The 25,678-nt window shown below is 38.8% G+C and overlaps 1 protein-coding gene across 4 annotated transcripts in view; it reads left to right on the top strand.

Annotated features, from left to right (window-relative positions):
* TRPM3 (transient receptor potential cation channel subfamily M member 3) overlaps positions 1-25,678 on the top strand; it is a 272,291-nt gene that overhangs the window by 209,447 nt on the left and 37,166 nt on the right. Inside the window, exons 12-20 of one of the 4 annotated variants that reach the window (XM_048290662.1) lie at positions 1,636-1,686; positions 8,059-8,094; positions 8,233-8,373; positions 9,749-9,778; positions 10,839-11,128; positions 11,973-12,201; positions 14,699-14,866; positions 15,749-15,874; positions 21,881-22,021. In XM_048290662.1, the coding sequence (XP_048146619.1) occupies positions 1,636-1,686; positions 8,059-8,094; positions 8,233-8,373; positions 9,749-9,778; positions 10,839-11,128; positions 11,973-12,201; positions 14,699-14,866; positions 15,749-15,874; positions 21,881-22,021 (1,212 nt within the window). The remainder of the gene's footprint in view (positions 1-1,635; positions 1,687-8,058; positions 8,095-8,232; positions 8,374-9,748; positions 9,779-10,838; positions 11,129-11,972; positions 12,202-14,698; positions 14,867-15,748; positions 15,875-21,880; positions 22,022-25,678) is intronic. The other 3 variants (XM_048290663.1, XM_048290664.1, XM_048290665.1) reach the window with 3 other exon arrangements.

The raw sequence follows: 25,678 nt of genomic DNA, 5'->3' as shown, positions 1-25,678 counted from the left end.
GCCTATGGACTAGCACCCAGGTATTAAGAACAGAATGCCTGTGAGCTTTCTTGCAACAGGGATAAGCAGTGTAGAGTTCTTGTACTAAAGCCAGCTTTTACAGGGAATAAGTTTGAGGGAAGTCTTCAGTTCTAGAGCTACAAAATTGAATTAAGTAATTGCTATAGAAATCAGCATAAATTTTTTCATGCACAAATTCTGAAAGATCCGGGCTGTGAAATGCCTAAACTACCAATTATAATATATGATCAAATGCATCCATAGTAGCCTTAGCACCAGAAAAATCACAAGGCCAGTTAAAAAATACCATATTTCAGCATGAGACCTAGGAGTGACCTGTGAAGCTACAGACCATTGAATCTTACCTCTGCCATGGCAAATTTGTAAAAATAGGACAAATTATAGAATTCACAGACAAGGGAATCAATTTTATGTCAACAAAGAGTTTACCCAGCTTCTGTAGGAAAATTTTAAGCCTTAGAAATCCATTACCATTTCTGCAATCAACATGCAGGAGAATAAGGATGTTGCACTTGGTCCCCTTTTTTTCTTGCAAAACTGTTTGACAATATTTTAAAGCTTCAAAGGCTACTAAAGAAGTATAGCCATGGCATAGAAGATCAGGGACACTTTTGGTTTAAAAACTACTTGAATGTTAGAAAACAGAGAGAAGGAATACATGGTCTGTTTTCACCACAAAAGGACATTATGACCAGGGTCATTGAAGAAGACCCTGTCCTGGGACCACAGCTGTTCAGCTTGCTTATATAAGATCTGAAAAATGGTACCTACAGAAGAGACAATAATGTTCACAGATGATTTAGAATCACTCAGGGTAGGAAAATCTGAAGCAGCATATGAAGAATCACAGGTAAGTCTCATCATGCTCAGAGATGGGTTTATGTAAAAATAACTGTTGAGAAGTGCAGAGCAATGCATGTATGGAAACATCGACTCTACACATGTGCAATGATATCATCCATCATCAGCTACGACCAAGAAGACCTCTCATAAAAGTCTCTTAAAATATCAGCAACAGTCAAAAACAAAGCAGAAAATAAATTAAGATATAAAAACAACAACAACAACAATAATAATAATAAAATTGAAATTGCGGTGTTCCTCTTCAGAATATTTTTGCAATGCCAGCTGGAGTCAAAAGAAGATTGGACAAATTCACACACTGTGCATGCTGCATTCACATACATGTGCATTCATGGACAGTGGCTTTCAGATGAGACAGGCTCAATGCCAGGCTCAGTCTCTCTGAGCCGTCAGTGATGGAAGCGTGCAGGAAGTGCTGAGACTAAAGCAGCTGGTTTTCTGTCCGTTCTTTCCCAGAGGTAGTGCATGTTGTGCTGTGCTCCTGGCTTTTCCAAGCCTAACCTGGTACACAGGACTTCAGTTTTCATCCAATACAGTAGTTCTTAGGGTTTTCTTATGGAAGAGTTTTCTACAAAAGAGGATTCAGGTGAAATAATGCTCTTGTAATTGTTTTGTGGTTTTTTAATTGATAGCACTGCACAATTTAAGTTCTCTCAGCTGCCTGATTTCTAAACTACTAAGGTGAGAAAGTTATCCTAACATTTACATTTTGTGCAAACTATTTTTTTCTTCTTCATTTGTCCTTTGCAGAGACATGGACCATCCAATACTCTGCATCATCTAGTCAGGGATGTCAAAAAGGTAAGAGCCCAACAGACGGTAGGTTGAAAATAATGCCATTGCTTTTTTGTAGCTAGATACAGTCTCAGTTTTGCATGAGCTTTCAGTCAGAGCCTTCTCCTTCCTGCCAGTACAGAGTGTCCTGTTTGTGTGCTCCAAATATGAACTTTTTGCATACTAAGCACAATTAGCAAGTTATTTGGCTTGCTTTCTCTGTGGTTTTAGATGCTTGAGTAATAGTGTGTCTGCTGCCATAATTGTAGGCTCTTACATACTGTGTGGATTTATGCTGTTATTTGTATTTTTCCATACCTGCAACTGTTATTAAAGCTACTTTCTGTGTTGTTAATTTACTTCCAAGCCTGTAAAATAGCTGTTACCTGTGTGCTGGATCCTGCCTTGTTGAAACAGTTCCTCATTCTGTATTGTGTGGTATGTTGTAGCCATCTTCCTCAGCAGAAATATAAAAAATGAGTAGTGCTACTTTCCCCTGACCCTTATCATGTTAATTTCAAGAGCCTTGAATTATAAAAATCCATTAGAAGAGCAGGACAGAAACACTGAAAGGTATAGTGGCAGAAAGGAAATACCTTTACCAATGTGCTCAGGATTAAAAATGTTTCAGCACAGCAGCTGCAATGAATTGAAATCCCTTATCCTTTAAATATATGGATCAGGTAAGGAGATTGAGTCTGCAAACAACCTCATCAGCTTGAATATTCTCCCAAAGTATGTGCAGATTACAACCTTGCACGTTATGTAAGTCAGACCTCAAGGGTACCATACTTGAGAAAGGATATTTCTGTACATGGGACTAGATAGAAAATTTTAAAAGGAGAGGACATTTTTTCTAAGAGCACAGGTTTTAGTGGTTTCTTCTGTCAGTGACAGCTGAACAGAACTGAAGTCAGCTAAGGGAGGAGAGTGGCAATGTGTCATAGAGCATCTTTTTATTAAGTAATTCTACAGAATAGTCAGTAGCTTGTTTAGGAAGGTTCTGGTGGTATTCTTTGGTTAGTGTGTTAAATGGCGTCACGATCGTCCAATTATGAGTGACCATTGAAAAGTTTGAAACACCTACAGAAGAAACCATGCACAACAAATCCCGTTGGAATGAGCAGAGTAAAGCTAGAATATATTTAGAATGGATACTGCTCTTGAAGCCCAGGTTTCCAGAATAATTTTTTTACTAAATACGCAGTCATTTATGTAACTCTTAAGTATTTGAAACAAGCATCATCTTTCTTCTAATTTATTTACCTTTCCAGACTCCTTCTCTCCTCCAGAATCACCTTTCCACGTCCTTTTTCAAAGGCATAGCAAATTGTATGTTGAGTAAATAAGTAGTATCAATCCTTTTTCTGAGCCTCTAGCCAAATACGTATTTTTAAAGAAACTCTTGGAAAAAAAAGGCTTCAAGGTAGTCAAAGATGATCTGTACTCACAGACGTATATTGATAGACAATAAATAAACTTACCCTATATTTGATGACATTATTTGTTCCATAGTGACTTCTAAATATTAGGTGATGGTTATCTTTCCTTAAATTTATCTTTCTTTCCTCTGAGCATATCTAAAATCTTCAGTAATTCCAACTACATTGAATCAGTTTTATGAACATAGGTGAGGACTTTAAAAGTAGACAGGCTGGTGCAGCTCTTTAGCACCTTCAGGAAAAAAACTGCACCTCTGGGTCCGTATTTCTCATTTTGTCAGTGATGAGGAACAGCCATGGTTCACAGGGAGAAGTGACAGCTCACCATAGCCCTGCCAGCGGAACAGATCCCTTACCAGTCAACCAAGCCATAAATCAGTCAGCAGATCCGACAACAGTTTAAATGAAAACACCTCCTTGGAAATAACTTCTGAATGGACACATCACCATTTGACAGTTAGATGGCCCAGCATGCATAAAAAAAAGACAGACCATTCTGCTGATGCTAATTTTTTGAGTTTATGTATATTTTGATGCCATATACCTAGCCTCTCAGATTTAATTACAGCATCACAGAATATAAATACAAAAGTATGTCATACATCAGCTTGAGGCAGCACCTAATCAATATGAAATACACAATATGAAAAGCACACTGTGCTTTTACACGTACATCTCAATTTTAAAACCTGCACTATTTAAAACGGTGTATGCTAAAAAAAATTATTTGCATCTGGATCATTGTGGATTCTCAGATAGAAAATGGATGCTTAAAAATCGTAGAAGCAGTAATTTACTACTATTGTACTATATAGCTGTATAAATCAGTAGGATGGTATTTTGTTTTGTTGTGTTTTCTTTTGTTTGGTTTGGTTTTGTTTTGTTTTGTTTTGTTTTGTTTTGTTTTGTTTTGTTTTGTTTGAAAGACAATCTTGCCTGCTTCATAAAGCAAATAATTAGAACAACGGAAGTCACATTATCACATTCTGTTTGTGGCAGCCTGTAGACACATATGCACACGCACACACATGGACACACACATATTATTTTCCCACACAACAATATATTTTCCCTTTGGATTTCTAAATACTGCTGTGAAGACTGATAGCCTAGGCAGCATATTGTAAAGGCCTGGAGGCACAATCTTAAAGAATTTACAGTAATCAAAATGTGCATATATTTTGCATGTATTAACAAGACAAATTATGATATAATGACTCTGCCTCATATCACCTTTCAGTCCTCTCAGTTCCATAAGTACATAGTGGGACCAAACTGCCTGCATTTTTTGCCTCATGGCCACTTTGACATCTCCTGTCAAAAGTCCAGAATTTAACATGTAAATTTGGCTTCCTTCCATTGACCGTACCCAGGCTAAGCAGAAGGAATCAGAAAGTGGCCGTGCTGGACACCCTGTCTGCAAGTGGAGGTTGCCCTCTACAAATTTAAAAAAAAAATAAAAATCCCTCCCTGCCTCAACTAGATGATGAAGATCAGTAGAAATTAACAGATGAATTTTTTTTCTCTTATGCAAAAAGTTGTATGTAATTAACAGATCTCAATTCCACTTCAGGATTATTTACATTTCCAGATTTGGGGGTTTTTTGGACTACTGCTGTATGCCTGCATTTCCAGAGAACAAACTAGAAGTATACAGAATTTTGACAGTAATATTTTTTCCTCAGCATGCAAACTCAGAGGTTTGATACTTGGTGACACAAAAATGCACTTGAAGTGAAAAAAGTACTACAACTGACTAGCTACAGTTTAAAGCTGAAGTTTCTTCAGGAGAAGAATAGTGCATTAACATTGAAGAGTTTTCCCCAACATTAGAAGATCAGATGATTATTAACCAGGACACCTATCTTACCTCAAAATCAAAGTTTCTCCTCTGTCATTCTTTACCATCTAGACTGCAGTAGAATTATCTCAACCAAATTCTTGTTCTTGGCTTGTTCTTGGGGCAGTTCTGTCCCACTTGCACCACTGTGCTTCATTTACAAGCGTTCTTAGCACTGCCAGGCTAGTTCAAGCTGTCTGCTGATACAGCAAATGCTTTGGCATGTGTGTAACTCCTCTCACAAGGATGGTGCTGTTTTCTTTACTAGGGCTTCTCACTTTGGAAAAGTAATGTTTATGAAATGTGTATTTTTGCTGTGGATTTGGGAATTTTCTTAATGAAGCGTTTCAATATTATCTGTGAGGTTTAGATGCATATTATATCAAAGTTACTCTAATGGAAATTTTTTTCCTAAATTTTTAATTAAAAATTAGAAATCAGAACTATATAAAGGAACTCACCCTTTGTAACACATGTAGCACCCTGATGCCTCTTGCTCTTTCTTAACTGCTCAAATATTTTTTGCCACTTAATAGTATTAAAGCATTCAGTTTGAGTGAAGGCCTTAAGATAGAAGGACTCTGTTGAACTACAATCCTGCCTTGGAGCTGCAACTCCCATTTCTGCTAATGCTTTCATCCTTGCTCTAGTAGAATTATCACTTTACAGATTCTGGAGAGAGAAGAATATTTTTGGCAGAAAAACCAACCAAACTAACCTAGAAGAATTTAATTTTTTGATTTAATTTTTAGGTTTATTTTTCATTTTATTTTTAGCTGTTATTTTTCTTTAAACTGTTCAGCATATGTGTTACCATGTACAAATTATCTAAGCTAATACACATTCCTGCAAACCACAGTAATTCCCCCACCCATCAAATTAGACAGGATTAGGAAGGTTGCAAAAGGATGTGCTAGGGGACATTACTTAAAAATGGTTGGCAGCTCAATTTTTTCCACTAAATTTGCTTGACTTTCTGTCCCTTTGAATGCCAGCTGATTGCTGAGCGTGGTACACCAGAGCACTGCCGCCCTCTCTCCCTCCTGAGCCTTTTCAATGTGCTGCTTGTACCATGGTAGCAGGGCTGGAAACAAGCCTTGCTCTTCATGGCTGAGGAAGAAAAGGAAGAAGGATATTTGCATCCACTTTTTCTCTTCTGCAGAACCAGTTGCCATCTGCTCTCCATTAGTGTTTCTCTGCTCTAATCTAATAAGCACATCTCCAGAGAAGCCAGACAGATATCTCCAGACATGCAGATATTTCCAGCAAGACATGACAGTCATAAAATTACTCCATGTGAATTACTGACCTTCTTCTAATGAACACATAAAAAGAGCTACAGGCTCACTGTAATTGGTGCTGTACATCATTATAGAAAATTAGATAATTTTATTACTGTGCACTGAAAACTTTTGAAGCTAGGAGTTAAAGTTTTCTGGTCCTTCTGCAGTGTTGACTATATAAGATAATTTTTTATTGGAGTAATATTCCTTTTTTCTAGGCTACTATTCAGAGTACACAGAAGGATAATTTATCTCTTTTTACACTTTTTCTCTTTTTATTTTGTAGTCATGTATTTTGCACAGTGACGTACAGAACAGAGACTGTTCTGTAAGTCTGAAGGGTTTCTTAGTGAGGTCTATAGAGCCAGGTGATCTATTCACAGTTTGCTGAATCATGCCTTCTTTTCTGGTAGGGAATGCTATCTGAAACATGAACTGTCATCCAATCAACTCAGAAGCAGTGAGTTACAGAAGGAAGCAAACTTTCATTTGGGTTCATTCCCTTCCCATTAGTCCTTTCCTCCTGTAAAAGGATCAGAGTTTTCCTTGAGGAGTTCCACTGGAGGGAATAGAAGAGCAGGTGTGCCCACATGGGGTTTTGTTCCCCCATTGCCAGAGACCCCAAGAGACTTGACCGGCACATCAGTGAGTGCACCCCAGCCTGAAATTGTTCTGGCCTACGAGGTGCCCCATTGGGTTTACTGCAACGGGAGAACAGAAATGCCCCATTAACTCAAAGCAAGTTCATGTGCAGTGAGAGACAATTTGTTACTGAAATCTTTTTTCGCAGTTCTGCAAGCCAGAAGTACTGGAGAACTCGTAAGCTTAGTGATGCCATTTTCAGACTTGACAGTGAAGAGAAGGGAGTGTGCAAGGGAGTTCACCTTAAGAGGACAGTGAGATGTGGATATATTTGTCATTCTTCTTCCTTTCAGGTTGAAAGGTACATGCTGAAGACATCATATACATATACATAAACATAGATATATAAGAATATCTAACAGAGGATAAGAAAGGAAAAGAAATGGAAGGACAAGTATTTAGGCATCTTTTCCAGGATCCTGCTAATGACCCTTGCCACAAACTCAGTTCATTTCTTGTGAGACAATCTCCATGGCTCTGCTGGAAATTACGTAATTAGATTATATGTTTAAAGGGGCTTTTAGTAATATATGTCAGGAACTCAAGTAGGAGATATCTAGAAAAATTGCTAGGCCTGTAGTTTTCTTCATAGAGAAACCCCGAAATAATTAGCCACAGATATTTTGTTTATTACACCTTCCGTACATACAGATGCTTTCCTCATTCTCGGTGTGAAACTTACGGAGAGGTGTGTATTCTTTGAACATTACTCCAAGACTGAGTGCTGATAGACTCTCCTAGCCCCTAGAAACTAGCAATAATAGTAGCTCGTGTACTGTGTAAGTCCTCTAGAGTTGTAACACCACTCCTCCTGCACTTTCTTTCCTGGAACATGGGAAGGAAACACTGCAGAATGGGAAGGAGCTGGTCCCATGTCCACAAAAGATGCTGCATTATGTCATTTCACCATGCCTTGACAGTTCAGATGAGGCAGTCCAGAGAGATGCCAGCAAAGATGTGAGATGCTGGGACAAGTTGTGGGTAACAGCTGCTGCAGAAAAGGTGCTATCTTGGAGAATTAGAGTCCAGCAACTGTGCCTGACTTTTCAAGTGTGTCGATCCTCATGTTTTTGTTTCTGCAGTCATGTTCCTTGTTTTCCCAGCTGAAGAATATGAGTACTGTGTACTGACGTTATCTTCTGTTACTTCCAACAAGTTCTTCACCTTATTTAACTTATGTCTTCTTTCCAAGCGAGAATATCCAGGTTTCGGTTGGATCTATTTTAAGGTGAATTAATTAACCAGCATAATAATAAATTCCTGCTTTTACCTATTTAATTTGTTTTATTCTAAAACCATTATAAAGTATATTTTACAATGCCAGTAATAAGCTTTTTTTCTCCCACCATCCCTATTTTCCTTGCAGGGGAACTTACCTCCTGATTATCGGATAAGTCTGATTGATATTGGATTGGTGATAGAGTACCTGATGGGAGGAGCATATCGCTGCAATTACACCCGAAAGCGGTTCAGAACACTGTACCACAATTTGTTCGGGCCCAAGAGGGTAAGAAACAAGTTATTTGCCATCCTCATGACTGTACCAACTGGTAGGGATTACCATAGCTTCTTACATGCTTCCAGACTGGTGGGGTCCAATGTACACGCTCTTCATTCTACAGATTGATTTCCATTATGTACATTGCAGTTATCTCACCATAATGCATCACAAGCCAATCACAAGCTATGGTTTTTATTAATTTAATGAAAAATTGTTGCATTCTGCTGCCCATCTGAAACCAGCACATAAAACAGTCTCCTCATAAAACAGTCTCCTCTGACTCTAAAACCTGTAATTATGAGTATTCACAGCTTTTAAAAGACAAGTCATTGACCTGCACAAATGATAGTATAATTCTAACTCCTGAGTTACATTTGAAGAACTTGAGCATTGTTAGATGCATTTCCTGTCTTACGGCTCATCTCCTGATTGTGATGTGAAGATTTCAGGGCAAAGAAACCCATAACTCAAAACTTAATTAATTTTTTTGGATGTGGCTCCAGCAGTCATTGGGCTCATGGCAAAACCACTGTTAAGTATTTTTGTGCGTTCCACTTTTGATGAATTATAACACTGTGAATACAAAGTAAGGTCTTTCTAAAACACAAAAGCTGGTTTTTGGCATCCTTATTACTGCTGACCCAATCCAGCATGAGTAGAAGTCTGTTCAGCTCCTCCCAGTAAGATTAGTAGCTCCTTCTTTGTCTATTTTTGCCTCGCATTTCAGATTGTAGCAATACAGAGCACTGAATGTAGTAATAAGAGCTATCAATGGCAACAGCTCTGTGAAATGGTTGTAGACAGCTACCTGAAACGGGTTGTTTCCTTTTGCTTTGACACTTCACATTTGAAAGGGAAATGATTGTAGCTGCTGGGAGAGACTTCCTTCCCGTAGTCACTCCATTGAGAAAAGCATTTGAGTAATGATTTCACCAATGCTAAACCAACACTCAGAGCAGCACCACAACAGCCAATAAAAGTGTTCCAGGGTAGTGGCCAAAACACACTTGTACGCCAGAGAAATCCATTCATGCCTTATCAGTGGTCCCTATCACTTTCTTGCTAGAACAGGCCCTAACCAGATGTAATTTGTACCTGAATCCAAATGTATGTCTTATGTTGTGGTTTTGGTGAAATAATGTCAAACTCAAGTTTGAAAAAACTACATATATGTAATTATTTGATTGGGGGAGTGGGAGGGGGGGTGTCGGGGAGGTATATGTATATATATAAAATACTACGTTATATTACATTATGTATATATTATCTATATTATATTGTATATTTTACGTCACTCTACGTGCATATGTATATACAAATAGTTGCAGCTTTTCATCACTATTCAGTGAGAAATAACATATTTCTAACTTTTTTTGTACAGCCTAAAGCCCTGAAGCTGTTGGGAATGGAGGTAGGCAACCTGTGACAAATCTTGATGTCTTTTCCTTCTTTGACAAATATAAACTATATCCAGATAATGTTTAAATTCACTGTAATGAAAGCATGAATTGTATTTTTCATCCAGATAGCATATTTACACAAGGGACAGATTAAGAAACATTTCTTAATAGAAGTCCAGGAGATAGATAAGGAAAAAGAGTGCTCTAGCCCACCTATGGATCTTTTTTTTTCATGAGGATTTAACAAAATGTTTCAGTCTGGCAGGACAAGCAGAATTTCAGTCAGATAGCATCTAACTTTAAAACGTGTTCAGAGAAATTAAACACTTGCAGAGAATGATGCAGAAATCTTCATGTACGCCAAAGTTATCTCAGTTTTATTGGCCCTATTGGCTACGCCAATGCTTGAAGGGGACAGTAGTATTTTCATGTTTGTTTATTTTATACAACAACTTTCATTTTGCTATCCATAGACATGGGACAGAATAGGTCGGCTCAGGTGATAAAAGAAAAAGGCTAAAATAGGAAAGAAACTGAAGACAATAAAAACAACAAAGGGATTGAGAAAGAAGGAATAAACATGCAGAATAGGAGTAAAGAAGGCAGATTGCTACCTTTGTAAGGAGGTGAAGGGAGAAAACACAAGAATAAGCATAGAGGGAGTCTTCAGCAGATCAGAACATTCTCTGGATGTGTACTTTCTGGAGTGGAAAGAGGCAGATGCATTACAGCAGATGTTACATTTGCAGTGAACTCTTAGCTTTATTTTAGTGGTGGCTTTTCCAAAATGTTTCTGCATATTGTGTGATTGTACCCTGTGTTATTAGGGAGCAAGAGCAATTCAGAGTGACAGTCCAAGGCTCTGTTTCCCTGATTACTGACTTCTTAATTACAGTGTATGCACCAATACCTTTTTTATTGTTTACCTATGTTAAATATTTTGTACAAAAAATGATGAAGGGACTGGCCTGCAGAAAATGTGTTTGCCATCTTAGGTACTGATTTCAATGAATTGTGTGAATTGATTCATTTCCTTCACTGATGAAAAAAATTTCTCTGCAATTCCCACAGGATGATGTCCCTTTGCGTCGAGGGAGAAAAACAACAAAGAAAAAAGAAGAAGAAGTTGATATTGATATGGATGACCCTGAGATCAATCACTTTCCCTTCCCATTCCACGAGCTGATGGTGTGGGCTGTGCTGATGAAACGTCAGAAGATGGCCCTCTTCTTCTGGCAACATGGGGAAGAGGCTATGGCTAAAGCACTGGTGGCCTGCAAGCTCTGCAAAGCCATGGCCCATGAAGCATCAGAAAACGACATGGTGGATGACATATCCCAAGAGCTGAACCACAATTCCAGGTGAATTTCCTTCCATGTACACTTTCCCAAGGCGGGGGGGGGGGGGGGGGGGGGGCGGGGAGGAAAGAGGGAAGAGAGACTTCTGAACCTGCCTAAGATTTTCGTATCGGTACCTTGCTTTTATTTCTAACTTGTAGGGGAAGTGCAGTCCCTTTAGAGAAAATCTAAATGGCTTTTAAACAATCTAACTGCCAGAGTAGCAAAGTTGTTACCAATATAACTTCTGAAATGAGAAGATGTCAAGACAGTGAAATATCTATATTGTTTATGTGTTCTCCCTGAGGCCTCAAGAGTCAGACCACAACATTTCTCTGTGCTTATTCAGGATACTCTGTACATACCAAGCAGAAGAGTTACTGAAATCCTTATAAGCATACCATTCAGACAGAAGTGTTAATTAACCAAGAGATCATGCTTAGATGAGCAAGGCAAGATACTAGATATTAAAATTTTAGAAATTTAGGATTTTAGAAAGGATATTGGATACTCCTTCTTCCAGGAGACTTGACCATGAAGCCATGGGCAAACAGAAGAGAAACAATCCTTTAAGCTGCAGATAACCAGATGATTTCAGCTAGAAAATGTCAGGGGAGGTGGGCAGGGAGGTGGGAGCAGACAGCTGGTAGGTGTGGGTGCTCATCACTGCTAAGCTGGGGCACTTATTTATATGCCTCACCTTAGCCACTCACATTTGAAAATGTGGGTTTCCATGTGTACAGTCAACATCACAGTTTGCATGATGGAAGGTGATGTGCCCCGTGCAGCGACTGTCAGTTGCAGACAGGTGTTCTGTGCACAAGGCTGTGTGCGCTAATGGGAGTGAACAGATGTCCCTCTGTTGCAGGGATTTCGGCCAGCTGGCGGTCGAGCTGTTGGACCAGTCATACAAGCAGGACGAGCAACTGGCCATGAAACTGCTGACCTATGAGCTGAAGAACTGGAGCAATGCCACATGCCTGCAGCTTGCAGTGGCAGCCAAGCACAGGGACTTCATTGCTCACACTTGCAGCCAAATGCTGCTCACAGACATGTGGATGGGTCGTCTCCGGATGCGAAAAAATTCTGGCCTAAAGGTCATTCCTGTTTTAAAATAAAATTAACATTCAGAGAATTCTAATAGATGATGACAGGGTTCGCAACAAGTCAGTAATATCTGTCTAAATTAACCCTATTTCAGATGTTTATTTGCAGTGACATTAAGCAGGGTTTATTCTTCCTGTGTTCAGTTTTCCAGCAGGGGCTTATCATAAGCCTAAGTTCAAAGCACACAAATTAGTTTTTTTCATTCCCTTTCCTGAAGTCCCCTCTGATATCATTTATGAGAATAAGAATTGAGCTAGGAGGTTAGTGTGTCACCCTGCCTGTATACTTGAGGAGTTAGTCAAGAGTTTTAGAGATAAAAAAAGGAAAGGAAGTGTAAGTGAATTAACCATTAGTGAAAGGTGCTGATCTGACAACCTTCCCCAGAACATGCCAAGCAAGAAGCACAAATTCCCTTGCAAACCCTCGCAAATCTTCCTGATGGCATCGGAAGGGTCTACTTTTGAGTGTCTAAAGAGTAATTCAGTTTTCAAACCTGTTTAAGCTTTACTTCCACAGCTGAAAAAACTGCTAACAGTGCAAAGTGAATTCTGAGAGATGAATTTGAGTCCATGGCATGTTTCACCTTCACCAAAGCACTCATCAGTCAGAACATACCCAAGAATTGCCTCTTCCTCTCAGATCACTGAGAAATATTTTTAGTGAAGGGATTCTCTTTTCTGCACTAATTGCCTGTGTGAAAAGTGGTAATTGCTCAGCTGTTTTGCCATGTGAAAAGACGTTCAGTAATGGCAAGAATGCTTAGGAGTACCTGCATTGCTTTTATACTGGCTCTTAATCCAGTGCCAGCAATGAATGAGAACAAGTGGCTGATAGCATTCCTATGCAGGACCTGTGCATTTGTGTTGTTCTGCTACAGATAGAAAATATTCTCACATTTGAAGCCATTCCTACTACCTATTTCCTGAACTCACAGGCCTGTTATCCTGCAGAGGGACAGCTGCTTTGTTTGTTGTTTGGCTTTGCAGATATTCGGCCTTGGTACGTGGAGAGCAGTGCAGCAACTGATTTCCTACTACATTCACTCCACTTTTCAGCACACATTTCTTAAGCCGTAAAACAGACCTTTATTTCATAATGCATAATGGGAGGTAACAATTCAGTTTCCTTTCAGCTTCTTGTAACACCAGGGCTTCACAAGGATATTTTACTCAGTTTCTAGTCTGTATTTTATTTCACTGAAGCTCATTAGCAGAACTTGTTTAAAGCTAAAGCAGGCTACAAGCTACATAAGCAAAAGACAGCGTGACAAAGAAATAAATTTGCAGGCATGAGTCATGGTTTATTTGCCAAGAATGGTTTTGTCCCTTTGAAACTGACGAATGGCAGGAAGAATTAATATAATCCTTTAGACTGTTGCCAGGGATGTATAGCACCAAGGGAAGGGCTAGGGGCAACTGTTAATTCTGCCTTCTCTTAAAAATAGCCTTTCTGTGAAGCCAGGTCTGCCTGTAACCCCCTCTCCCTGGGCTCATCCTTTCGTGAGTGCAGGAGCAGTGGAGGAAGCTTTTCTGAGGCTGGGTACAGCATTCCCATACGCTAACTGCTCCTCATTGAGTACTTTGAATGTTTTCAACAGCACAGGCTTCTGCTGTTATGATGAGCACAAGCAGCCTCCCTAGCCTGCCAAGAAGTCAAGTATCTGGTTTCACTGTCATTCAGGGAGAGATATATAAGAAAATCATTCTCCATGAAATTGTAGCATAACCAGGAAAAGTTATTGTGCTTGTGAATACAGACTTTGCTTTGTATTACAGTGATATCTATTCAGTTGTACTAATGTTTGAACCCCAAGTATTGTTCATTATATATCCAAACAAAGTAATTTTAGTGGTTTCTACACTCCTGCATTGTAAGAGGGGGAAGGTAGAAAAGAAAGAACTGGCATTAACATTACACAGCTGCCTGGTTACTGAAACAAAATCTAAAGGGACTGCAAATCCAGGCATCAGCATTTGCCTTTGCTGGCTTTGCTTTATCTCCTCAGATCCACACACAGTTACACTTTGACTACCAGTGTGCATTAAGGATGGACACAGAGAGCTTGAGACCTACTAACCCTCTCTGTAGAAGTAAATACTCTCTGTGTGTCATTTATACTGATATTTTGTATTATGTATAATGCAGATATTTGCAGGTCTGCACACCCACATGGTCCCACCTACTCTTGACCTCATATAATATTTTGTACCTACATTCTAGTATGTAGCACTATGCATCTGATGATGTGCAAACACATAAAACATTCAAGAGCATTCACAGCAACACTAGTAGAAGTTAAATGCTTTGTTTCAGTGCTCTGGTGACATACCCCAAATGACAAATACTTTATTGTCATAGAAATTCACATGCACATGTATCTTTCTTTTCCTAAATATCCGAGGGAGTTGTTCCATTTGATGCTAAGTAACCATTATGACCATAATTTGTTTTCTGTGATGATTATTGTTATCATTATTATTGCTTTAGGTAATTCTAGGAATTCTACTTCCTCCTTCAATCCTCAGCTTGGAGTTCAAGAACAAAGATGATATGCCCTACATGACCCAGGCCAATGAGATCCATCTTCAAGAAAAGGATCCAGAGGAACCAGAGAAGCCAGTGAAAGAAAAAGACGAGGAAGACATGGAACTCACTGTAAGTGCTCACAATAAATCATCAGCCTCAGTGCTGTCAATTTGTTATTCCTACCTCTGTAGGCATTGCAGATCATCTGATGGCTAAATATAGTACATAATAGGATACCACTCTTCACACTCCCCTCTCCTCCATGGGACTCAAACCACACAAGTTGCCATCATTTTGTCTCCATGTTGCAGCCATGCATGGTGATGCTGTGCTGTAATATCATCATATTTTGATTCGGTTTGATGTCATATTGTCTGGACTAAGTGAATGAGATTTCAGAAGCACTCAGTCTTGATAAATGACCTCTCTAGTGGAAACGGGCTCATCTTTGGCTGGAAATGCCAAAAGATTCATGGAAGCTAAAGATTTTTTTCCTTTTAGTTGACTTGACTAGGAGAGTAAGCAAGTGTGCAAACAGGCCAGAGAAATTATGAAAACTTACTCTAAAATTCTTTCTGTATTTGTGGTCATTGCCTTTCACACAAACACACATCCAGTTTTTAATCCATTGAAGACATTAGCAGGCAGCTAGAGAGCTCCCCTTCTACAACTGCAGAATTGTGTAAGGAGGGACTTGTCAGTATTAGTAACATTTTGAGGAATAATTTTCACTACAAAGGAATAGACAACTAAAGCTCTGAAAACTACACAAGTCGTCTACGTCCAGTTTCTTGTTCTCACACTTCTTAGTTTGGGCAATTATCATACAGGCTATCACATTTGCCTTAGTTTAATTTGGTTTGCATTTGTTTGGGCTTGATTGTGGTGTCTTTGAAAGGCTTAAAACTCAGCCCCAGTTGGTCAGAATAGAGGCACAGAAGTAAAAGGGATTTGCCTGATTAAGTTAAAAAACAAAAACAAAAACAAAAAAACCCAGACTGTTTCCCACAGGCAAACAGCAGGAGCTGCCCACAGGAGCCCGACTGCAGGCAGGCAGAAGGACCTGCCTACAGGACCCAATATGCAGGCAAGCCGAAGGAGCAGCCCACAAGACCCACCTACAGGACCCGTTTGCAGGCAAGAACCTGGCTGTTGGGAAGGACCAGAAGCCAGAATAGCAGCAATGGGGCATTCTCTGCTCATTAGCTATTGATTGCAATTTACTAACCCTTGGCTTCTGACCCACTTATGAAGTGCCTATTCAAATCAAATAAGCACTTGGCAAGCTGCCTTTTACCTGACAGTGGGGAGAAAATTGGGGAAGATGTGTTTTCCATCTCACTGTAGTTATCTCAGCTCCTAGTTTCTTGTCTACAATACTGTTTCTTTTTTCCCTTCCGACTCCTTCTGCAAGGAAGTGATGTGTGCTGTGGATCTGCTTGTCCAGGTGAACCTTAGATGTTCCCCCTCTTTTCCCTTCCATGTGCTGACAGTCCTATTGCTCTTTTCTGTCACTGACTCTTCCCTTAATTCCTTCAAATTCAGTGTATCATTCTAGTGAAGTTTCAGACACTTACAACCTTTTTTATAAAATAAGATTTGTTCCTGTGGAGTCTAGCAAGTTTAGAAAAAATATCTTTGGTACATCACTGCTCACTTAGTATTTCTGCATATAATCTATACCATACTGTAGAACTTCTAATACAGCTGCTTTACTCAGGTGCCCCTCAATGGTGAGGAGAGATGAATTGTTAGCAAAAACGTCTTTGCATGTCTATGGTTAGATGCCACGGCAGCTACATTTAGTTACCTGACATGTTTTAAGTATAAGAAAATACTTTAGACTAAAGTTTTGTGTTGTTCCAGCATTAGTCAAATGGTCTGGCATAAGGTAGGTCAGGTTTCTTTTCCACTGACAGAGGATGCCTGAAGGATGGTTTGGGAGGTGCCTTTGTGAAGTTTCCCCTTAGCCATGGTATTCTTTAGTATATTAAGGATACCTTATAAATAGTTCAATAAAATGAATAATTTCTTGTGCCGGAATATCATAAATGTTTAATCCATTGCTGAACTTGGAATCAATAGATCAGTCACTCACCCTAACCTGAGCTTTGTTCAGCATAAAGATTAACAAATAAAAGTGATGTACTAAAAAATCATTTTAATCTTCAAGTTCCTTTTCTGGCAAGTAATATATTATTGAAATAATCTTCCTGATTCTCCTTCTAATCATTCCCAACGAATACTTCTCAAATCTCTCCATTCCTGTCATGTTACACCCATATTCTCTCTGCTAAAATGAGGATAAAGAGATCTCATCTAGACAAGGTCTGTTCATTGATTTCTTGTGAAGTCCTGTGTGTCTTGCACTGCTAAGCCCAGGTGACTAAAGATAGGCCCATAGTCAGTTTCTTCTTTTGCACTGCACTTACGCAGAGAGCATGAGGTACAGGGCCACGGTGATCTTTTCACTATGGTACACCTAGTTTGCACAGAATAATTGATCAGCAGACTGCAGCAACAGTGAAGTTAAGTCTCCACATGGGTGCATCTGAGTGCAAGTATGTATTTGCTTTATGCTTCTCTTAAAGGGTCTGATGGGTAACTGAACATATGGATACACTATGAAGATGTTGTGTTTATTCACTGTAAACTACTTGTTATTCACAGCTGCTTTTCACTTTATAGCAGATTCATGAGCGTGATAGGCCCACATTTCTTTAACACCTACATGCTAAGAAACAGGCTTATAGCAGCTACTCACAAAAACACATTTGAATACTGCTCTCCTCAGTGCTCCTCAGCACCAAGAAATTTACCACAATTTATGCATGGAGCTGCCAGTCATTTATCCTGAATATTAAACACAGAGGAGTAGAAGGGCACTAAAGTCTAAAGGCCGGGGCATTTTTGATTTGTACAGTGTCCTAATCAAGGCCTTAATTGCTGAAATTTAGGTCAGTCAGAAACCCCAGAAGTCTACCTCCCTCCCAAAATAACCCTGATTCTGGAAACCATAACTAGGATCATCCTTAACCGTATTCAGTGCCTTCTTATTTGGGTATTAGAGCTCCCCAGTAAATGGTTTTATTCCAGAACATATCTAACTCATCTAAGTCCTTTAAAAGGTGTTTCAGTTGTTGTTTTGTTCATTTTGCTCTGATTTTCCACAATAAATAGGAAGTTTGGACTTCCATGGGCATCACCGAGTTGGTCTGAGTTAGAACTTTTCAGCAGCAGCAAAGCTGATTCTGTTGGCCTCTGGGATCACATTAGTTCATCTGTAATATGTATGCTTAGCCTTTTCTCAATGGCAAGAAATAACCAAATATTAATTATATCACTAAAAATACAGTTCTGAACACAGGAAATTCTGACGATCCATGTTCTAGTGCCCCCAGCCCAGCTCACCCTTCCCAGTGGAAGATGACTCTCACAGCATCTCACATGCCAGCAGCAAGGCACCCCTTCCGCTCATCTGGAAAACAGAATTGGGAGACACTACTGGTGGTCTCTAGGTGGAAGTGCTGACTCTCTCCATGAGTAGAGGTTCTCTCTTTCTTCAAGGAGTTTGGAAACCCTCCATACCACCACCACACATGTGCCCAGTCTCTGTTCTTTGCCCTGCTCAGCAGCCAGGATGACTGATCTCCTGGCACTTTAGTCCTGTTCCTCTGTCCTCACTGTAACCACCAAGCACATGTAAAATCTAATTTTACACATCTGTAAATCAAAGGCATTAAAAATTTTTTCTACCACTGTTTCAGGGCAGAGAACAGTAATCCTAGAACAACTACCATGGAGGCAGCACTTTCACACATAGTGTAGGATCCAACGGGGTGTGCTGAGGGAGGTGTGTCTGCAGAGCTGTGTATCATGTCCACACCAGTTCTCTGTGAACTGGGGTAAGTCGCTATATAGCATGGAGATTTCACTCAGGATGAAATTGGAAGAGGCTGTATTCATTCCAGCAAGACTGAAATTCCTGTGTTTAATTATAAAACAGATAAACATAGTATAGGATAATTAACATATATTAACACAAAAATGTACAACCCAAAACTCTCCCCTGATAGTTCATTATCAGCAAACAGTCCTCAATTACATAAAAGTCTGGCCCAACAACAACAACAACAAAAAAAACAGATTAAAAAAATCTCCATGTAGAAGCTATGCAAACATCAATCCCTTCAGGCTAAAATGATGCAGTTGTACTGTACTTTACAATGAGGCTGAGCTGCTGTCGAGCTTACCTTGCATGACTCATGGTGAATCATGAACGAAATCATGTATTAGAGAAAGAGATGCCGCCCACACCGAGCAGTGTGTTGAGTTGCTCCCACCCTACTGCAACCCACTCCAAGGAAAACATTTGTTCACATTTGGCACTGCAATTTTTCTGTTAACACAGTTACTTAGGTTATTTCTGAATGTTTCTAATAGGGAAGCTTTTCAGTTTGTTAATACTGAGGTATAATTAACAGTCGGGAACATCAGGTCAAACCTAATCCCTAGCCATCTCAGAGAAATTCCCCATCTGTAGCATGGGGGAGGGGAGAAGATAGTATTATATGATACAATTAATTAAACAATAATTCTAACGAGATAAAATTAAAGCATCATTATCAAGAAGAAAGCAGTAGCAAACAGGAAATCAGAGTTCATAAGCTAAAGCATATATCCAGATATTGAAAGAGCTTTATCATAAAAACATCCACAACTCAGTGATTCCATTGAGAATTAAGTCTGTCTCAGAATTAGTAAATTGTGAAGGATTTGAACTCTGTAAAATAATCCCGTTCACTAAAGCGTGGCATTGATAATTCATTAAAACAGCCAGCAGTCATTTTCACTCTGCTGCAAAACTCCTGAGCACCAGAGGACAGCAGAGACAAAGCCTTGGGAAAAGCTACAGAAAACGCTGTAGCTCCAGATGGCAGCTTTCCCTGAACAGCATCGGTAGGTAGAGAGAAGCAAACAAATTACCCTCTTGGGCTATAGCATTCCCAAAGCATTCAGATCATATTCAACTACTTTTTTTCTCCAAAAAAAACCCCAATCCATGATACAGATCAAAGGATCACTTTGATTTTGTGGAGTTTGGGTAATGATATCTACTGTGGAGGTTGTGTAAATTCTGCTACTGTAGTTATATTCAGTAAGTCCCATAACCATAAGAACTCTTCTCCTCTGCTTAACAGCCACTTTGTCTTCTTCCTTCTTTATAAAAGTCTTGATGGACTTTCAAGGTGTTTTACATGCTCTGTGAGAACCAACAGGAGGTACCTTTAAATTTTTAATACATCATGTTTTATCTGTATTTATGGAAATTAAAAACCTTCAGCCATTAAAGCTAAAGGAAATAGGTTAACTTTGTCAAAGCAGGCTATAGTTTTTGAAACAGTCCCAGCAGGTTGGTTACAGTGCAGTATACTTCTGTCCTGAATCTTTGTTGTATTTTATTGAAAATGTGTGTTGTCAGATTCAAGAATATAAAGGTCCACATGGAAAGTAATAATACCAGAGGAAAAACTAACTGCATTAATGAAATTAACGAGAAGGAGCCATATGGGACCAAGCACAGTCCTAATAATGTTACAAATATCTACACTGACTGAAAAAATTTATTACTACCAATTACTATTTCACAAGAAAAAGACTTATATGAATAGCTCCACATGAGGCTAGAAAAGGAAGAAAAGGGTAAATTGTGATTCTTTCTTTTAAATATGTGGGAAGTGCATCACCATTTCCTGCAGGGCTCTAGAACTTGATCAGATAGCTCACCTGAAGCCAATTAGTAAAGTATGTGCTGAACATCCTGTTGAATCAGAGAGCACAGAAGGACCTCCACAGAGGCAAGAAAGATCCTTTTATAGAAAGACATAATGTCTGGCATCTAATCGTTCCCGTAGTTTTCCACTGTTTAAGTTGTAGATGAGGACAATGGTCTGAAGCAAACTTTCATGGATGGTGAAAGTTTGCTTCAGTTAACATAAAAGCACAAGAATGCTTTCACCTACTTGGAGAAAAGTGTTATAGAAGCATTTAAACAAAAGTGTCATCATGCAATCCCTGCATACTTAGATATGTCTCAATTCTTGCAAATATTTCATGTACAGAGTGCTACATTCCTGAGGTGCATCCACAAACTGAATAGTAAGAACTTGCAAAGGGCACAGTGAGCAAAAATCCAGCCTTAGTCTATTGTTCATTAAATAATTGCTTCAGAATGAACACTTATTAGGTCACATTACACTTCAAATACAAAGGAATACCTTTTAAGCACTAATTTCGGTGATTGTAGTTTAGTCCTTGTACTTCTCTGCAACTGATAATGAAAATCAACAGTAAACAAATAAAACATCACCTTCTTTTGACTGTTAGGTTTGCACTCATAGATGACGACTTCTTACATGTGTGTTTCTGGAGTTCAGCATAGCTCCTCAGTGGGTCTGAATTGCAATGGTAACAGTGACATCAAGCTTAGCAAAGGCAGTGCATGAGCAGTCTGGAACTTCACTATGGAAGAAGCTACAATCATGTACATGGGTATTTTGATTCAAGGCCTTTCTGCTGCAGTGAGATCTACTAGTCAGTCCTCTGACATCCATGTAAGCTTCACTGTGGGATCATGGCCTGGGGCAGGTCCAGTGATCCGACGTAAAAAGTGCAACTGTCTTCTTTGTTTCTCGTTCAGTGACTGCCAACTCGTCTTTTCCCCTGCTGTTCCCTCTCAGTCTCAGCCTTATGAACTTCTCTTTGTTTAAAACCAAAACTTATGTGCTTTCTGTCTGCATCTGTTTATTGTAAAGAAGTACACCAAAAAGCTGTTGTCAGGTTAAAGTGTTTCTGTCTGTACAGAAAAAGGAGAAATATTCTCCACATCTTATTTTTTGTTCACTAGTCAGGAATTTCACTCTCAAACTGAGGGTTGAGGCTAAAGCTGTAGCTTTCCATTTTCAAAGTATTAAGCAGAAGCCTTCCTGCAGAAAAAGATAATCTGAAAACAAAGCATTTTACACCTAGCTGTGGTCACCTGGTTTTATCTAAAGATCAAGAGCAGTTTCCTGTTGACATTTCAAAAAATAGTGTAATTTTTCTTTCACAAAGAAAGAAACACAAATGTATCCTTTCTTGTAGGCAATGCTGGGACGAGGGAATGGAGAGTCCTCAAGGAAGAAAGAGGATGAGGAAGTTCAGAGCAGGCACAGAATGATCCCCATTGGAAGAAAGATTTATGAGTTCTACAACGCTCCCATCGTGAAGTTTTGGTTTTACACCGTAAGAAATCTTTCCTGTTATATTATTAATGTTTATAGAAATACTGAAATTGGGCTGAAGTAATTTAAGGTGTTTCATTGAAGTCTACATTTATATATATTGGAGGACTTACCCATATATAGTTTAATAAAAATATTTGGTGGAATTCTGCTAGCACTTGCAAACCTTTCTAAGACTTTTAAAAATCATCATTTTGTTCAGGAAGTTAATAGCTGAAATTGGAATGATTGTGTATGCTTTTCTTTAAATAAAATGGTAAGTAGAAGTTTGCTGTAGTGCTCCCAAGGAATTCCATATAGGAGAATTCAAAATAGGATTGCTTCCAATAGTAAGCCCAGTCGGAGGCTGGTCTGAATCAGAATTTGAATTATATAATAATTGATGAAAAAAAGAGATAGAGCACTTCTTTCCTTGGAATATTTTGATTTTTTTCTGTTTTGACCAGTCTGCAGTGTCTCTCAGAGAAAATGTGCATGTAAGTACCCACAAGATATCAAAGACATGAGTGACAGCTAGTGTACATTTTTCAGGGACAAGTTAGGTTAAATCAGTATATTCCGCCTGTGTTAGACAGAAATGAACGTTGCAGAAGGAGCAGAAAAAAGATTATGTCATATTTAGACTACAGTTAAACAGTACCGAAAACTTCACAGGGTTTTCTCACAGCTAAATTAATAACTGCTGTATTAAAGTTACTATGTGGATAAAAAGATTTTTGACAGTCTTCAAGATTAGATATTAATTATTCATTATCAAGCTGGAAGCAGGGATTAGAAAGTCTGCCATTAAGCTCTCTTCTATATCAGGTGCTATCTGATATTTTCATTCAAATCTTGGATGATGGAGTAGAGATTAGTTATTATTTTAGTTATTATTTAGTTATTATTAGTTATTTTGCAAATTGCACTAGAATGTAGAAGAATAAGACTACAAAGATCACAAAGTAATCCTTTAAGTCTTCTTGCCTGGAATATTCCATACCAGTTCAGTTTCTGTATCATATGACAAGTGTGGACTGGTTTGAAGGACACAAAAAGGATGAATGTTTCAAGAGGTTTGTAAAGCTTGATTTAGAGGGAGAGATTAAGGAAGTGTGAATGTTTTCTCTGTTAAAAAAAAAAAAGATTTGCAGAAGGAAAGTAACAGTTTTTAAATATGTGTAAGTACCTCCAAGTCCTTGCTGAATAGGACAAAAAATAACACCCACATAGTTCTAGGTAAGAAGTTAGGAAACAGTTTCTAACTGGTCCAAGAAGTACTGTCATGAACTGTGTGAGAACATGCTAGATTTTGCATTATTAATGATTTCTAAGCTATCTTATCAAGATATATGTCCATTATGTTACACTGGAATTAATCCTGCCTCAGCCCAATGGAATTGGCTAGATGATTTCAGGTGGGTTTTCCTCAGTTATATTTTCCATCATTCTGCTGAAAGCCCAGCAAATCACAAAGAATGGATCCTCCTGCAAGTGACTTCTCATAAGAAAAATTGCCTTGCAGACACTGGGATAAACTCACATCGGTTAAGTCTTAGATGCGGTAGACACCATAGACTAGCAAACAGTTTAATAATTTGGAGTAACTTACTGCTCAGCTCTGTGGCCAGTGAACAGGAATCAAGTCCACAAGTCCAGAAACTACTAATCAGCAACCTAGTCTCATTATCAATTGCAGTGTGTATTATGCACAAACAGAAAATTCTTTACACTGCAAATGGAAAGAAGCATCCTAGCTTTCCCTGTTAGTTCAATTTTGAAATGGGAGACAGAAATCAATATTGCATTTCCATTTAGACTTGTTCCTACAGTTTTATGTCCCGAGGCAGGTCTCAATCAAGGTCATTTATTAAAACTGTATCTTGGATACACTGAACTTGGAGAGCAAGTTAAGGTGGATTCTGGCTGCCGTGCTTGACCTGTTGTGTATATTGAGAACTCCTGGAAACTAAAAGCAAAAGAAGTTTCAGAGAAGGGTTAAAATTGCACAGCCTATCACAATTTTACAAATACACAGGCACAAATATTATTCATGTATTTCAAAAGAAATCATTCAAATTTTACATTCCACATTACAAAATGCATGTAAAAGGTCCAATGGCTATTGTATACCACTTAAAACAATTTGATTATTCTGCCTCTAATTTGATTATTTACCTACCTCTATTACTATATAGCTGTATTCACTTTCATTCTTCAATTACACAAGAGTGAATTAAATGAGATATTTGAATATGTAACATTTGGCTCAGCAGACACTAGACAACTTTTTCTCAAAAAAAGTCCCAAAACAAACCAAAAAAAAAAAAAAAAACCATAAACCAAAACCCAACACAAACAAACCAACAGACAACCCCCCGCCAACTTTAGCCTTTCTCTCTAGATACACAGCAGTTTCAAAAGTCAGCTATTCTGTTGCATTGGAAACTATGACACATACGTTACATCTCACAGATTGCTTGAGCAGAAGAGGATGATCTTCCCCTACTGTTGCCTAATATCAAAAGACAGAAGCTCTTGCAACAGTGTTAAAATAATAAAATAAAAAGTAGACTTTTACTGGAAGCTTACAGGTGTCCAGGTGGTCATGTGCACACGTGGCATCAGATTTCTATAACTTTTGTAAGTTTCACAAATTAGCATAACTAACAAATATTGTCCAATTCGAAGAGTGGTTGTTCACATAATTTTCCCTGGGTACTGCCCCGCTGGAGTTCGTCCAGAGCTTCTTTGCCCCATTTGATATTGTGTGTCCTCAGATTCTCAATGCCCTTGTCAGGCTTCTTCTTCTTAAGAATAAGACTAAAACAGTATTTCAGGAATGTGTTAGAAGGTTAACTTATTACGCAGAAATCTAAGAGAAAGGGTAGTAAAAATACTAGGAGCTATATAACTATGTAATAGTAGTCTACAAAGCTATGAATATATGAAAAATACATAAAAAGCAAAATCTTTAGGCATAACTACTACTAGCATTAACTGAGAGATTAGCAGGAAGTAAGAAGGCAGGTTTCTACCTCTTCTGAAGAGGAAAGCTGCTGAGGAATTGAGCCCCTAGTAAGAGTCATCTTCTAAACATCAAAGGAGCTTTGCCCTAAGTTTTGCATTTTGGGACCACTTCAGTTTATGATCATTTAATTATTGCAATCAATCAGAAAAGAGGAGGGTGATCTCCTTGAAGCATTAACCTGTTGGTACAATTTCCATGTTTGTCCTCTACCACAGTGAGTATTCCAGTATTTTCTGTAGAATGGGAGTGCATCCATAGATGGGCTGGGTGTGATCCAGCCGTGCGGCTTCTTAGCAGGCACTCCTTTCCTTAGTTTCTTCAGGTACTGCCCTCAACTGTGACAATGGCAGCTCCTAGCTCTTTGTCAAGCCAGGTAAAAGCAAGGAAAAACAGGGTTCAGCTACTTCTGTAGCAGCACTTTTAAAGAATCTTGAGTACCAGCATGAACAGCTACACTGAGGTTTGACCACAGTGTAGCTGTGGAAGTGTCAGTGTAGCCTCCTGGAAGGAAAGAGCAAGTTAGAAGTCTGGGGAGGGAGAAAGAGGGTGTCACTCCCGATATGAAGAGCTTGTTTCTTGGGTTAAAGTGGAGACGTTTCAGAATAATTTTACTCACAAATCAAGATTCTTTTCTCTTTTGTCAAGCAA

The sequence above is a fragment of the Corvus hawaiiensis genome, chromosome Z (genome assembly GCF_020740725.1).
Source record: "Corvus hawaiiensis isolate bCorHaw1 chromosome Z, bCorHaw1.pri.cur, whole genome shotgun sequence".
Lineage (NCBI taxonomy): Eukaryota > Metazoa > Chordata > Aves > Passeriformes > Corvidae > Corvus > Corvus hawaiiensis.
The sequence above is the reverse complement of the archived record's forward strand: the minus strand, read 5'-3'. Positions and strand labels throughout refer to the sequence as shown.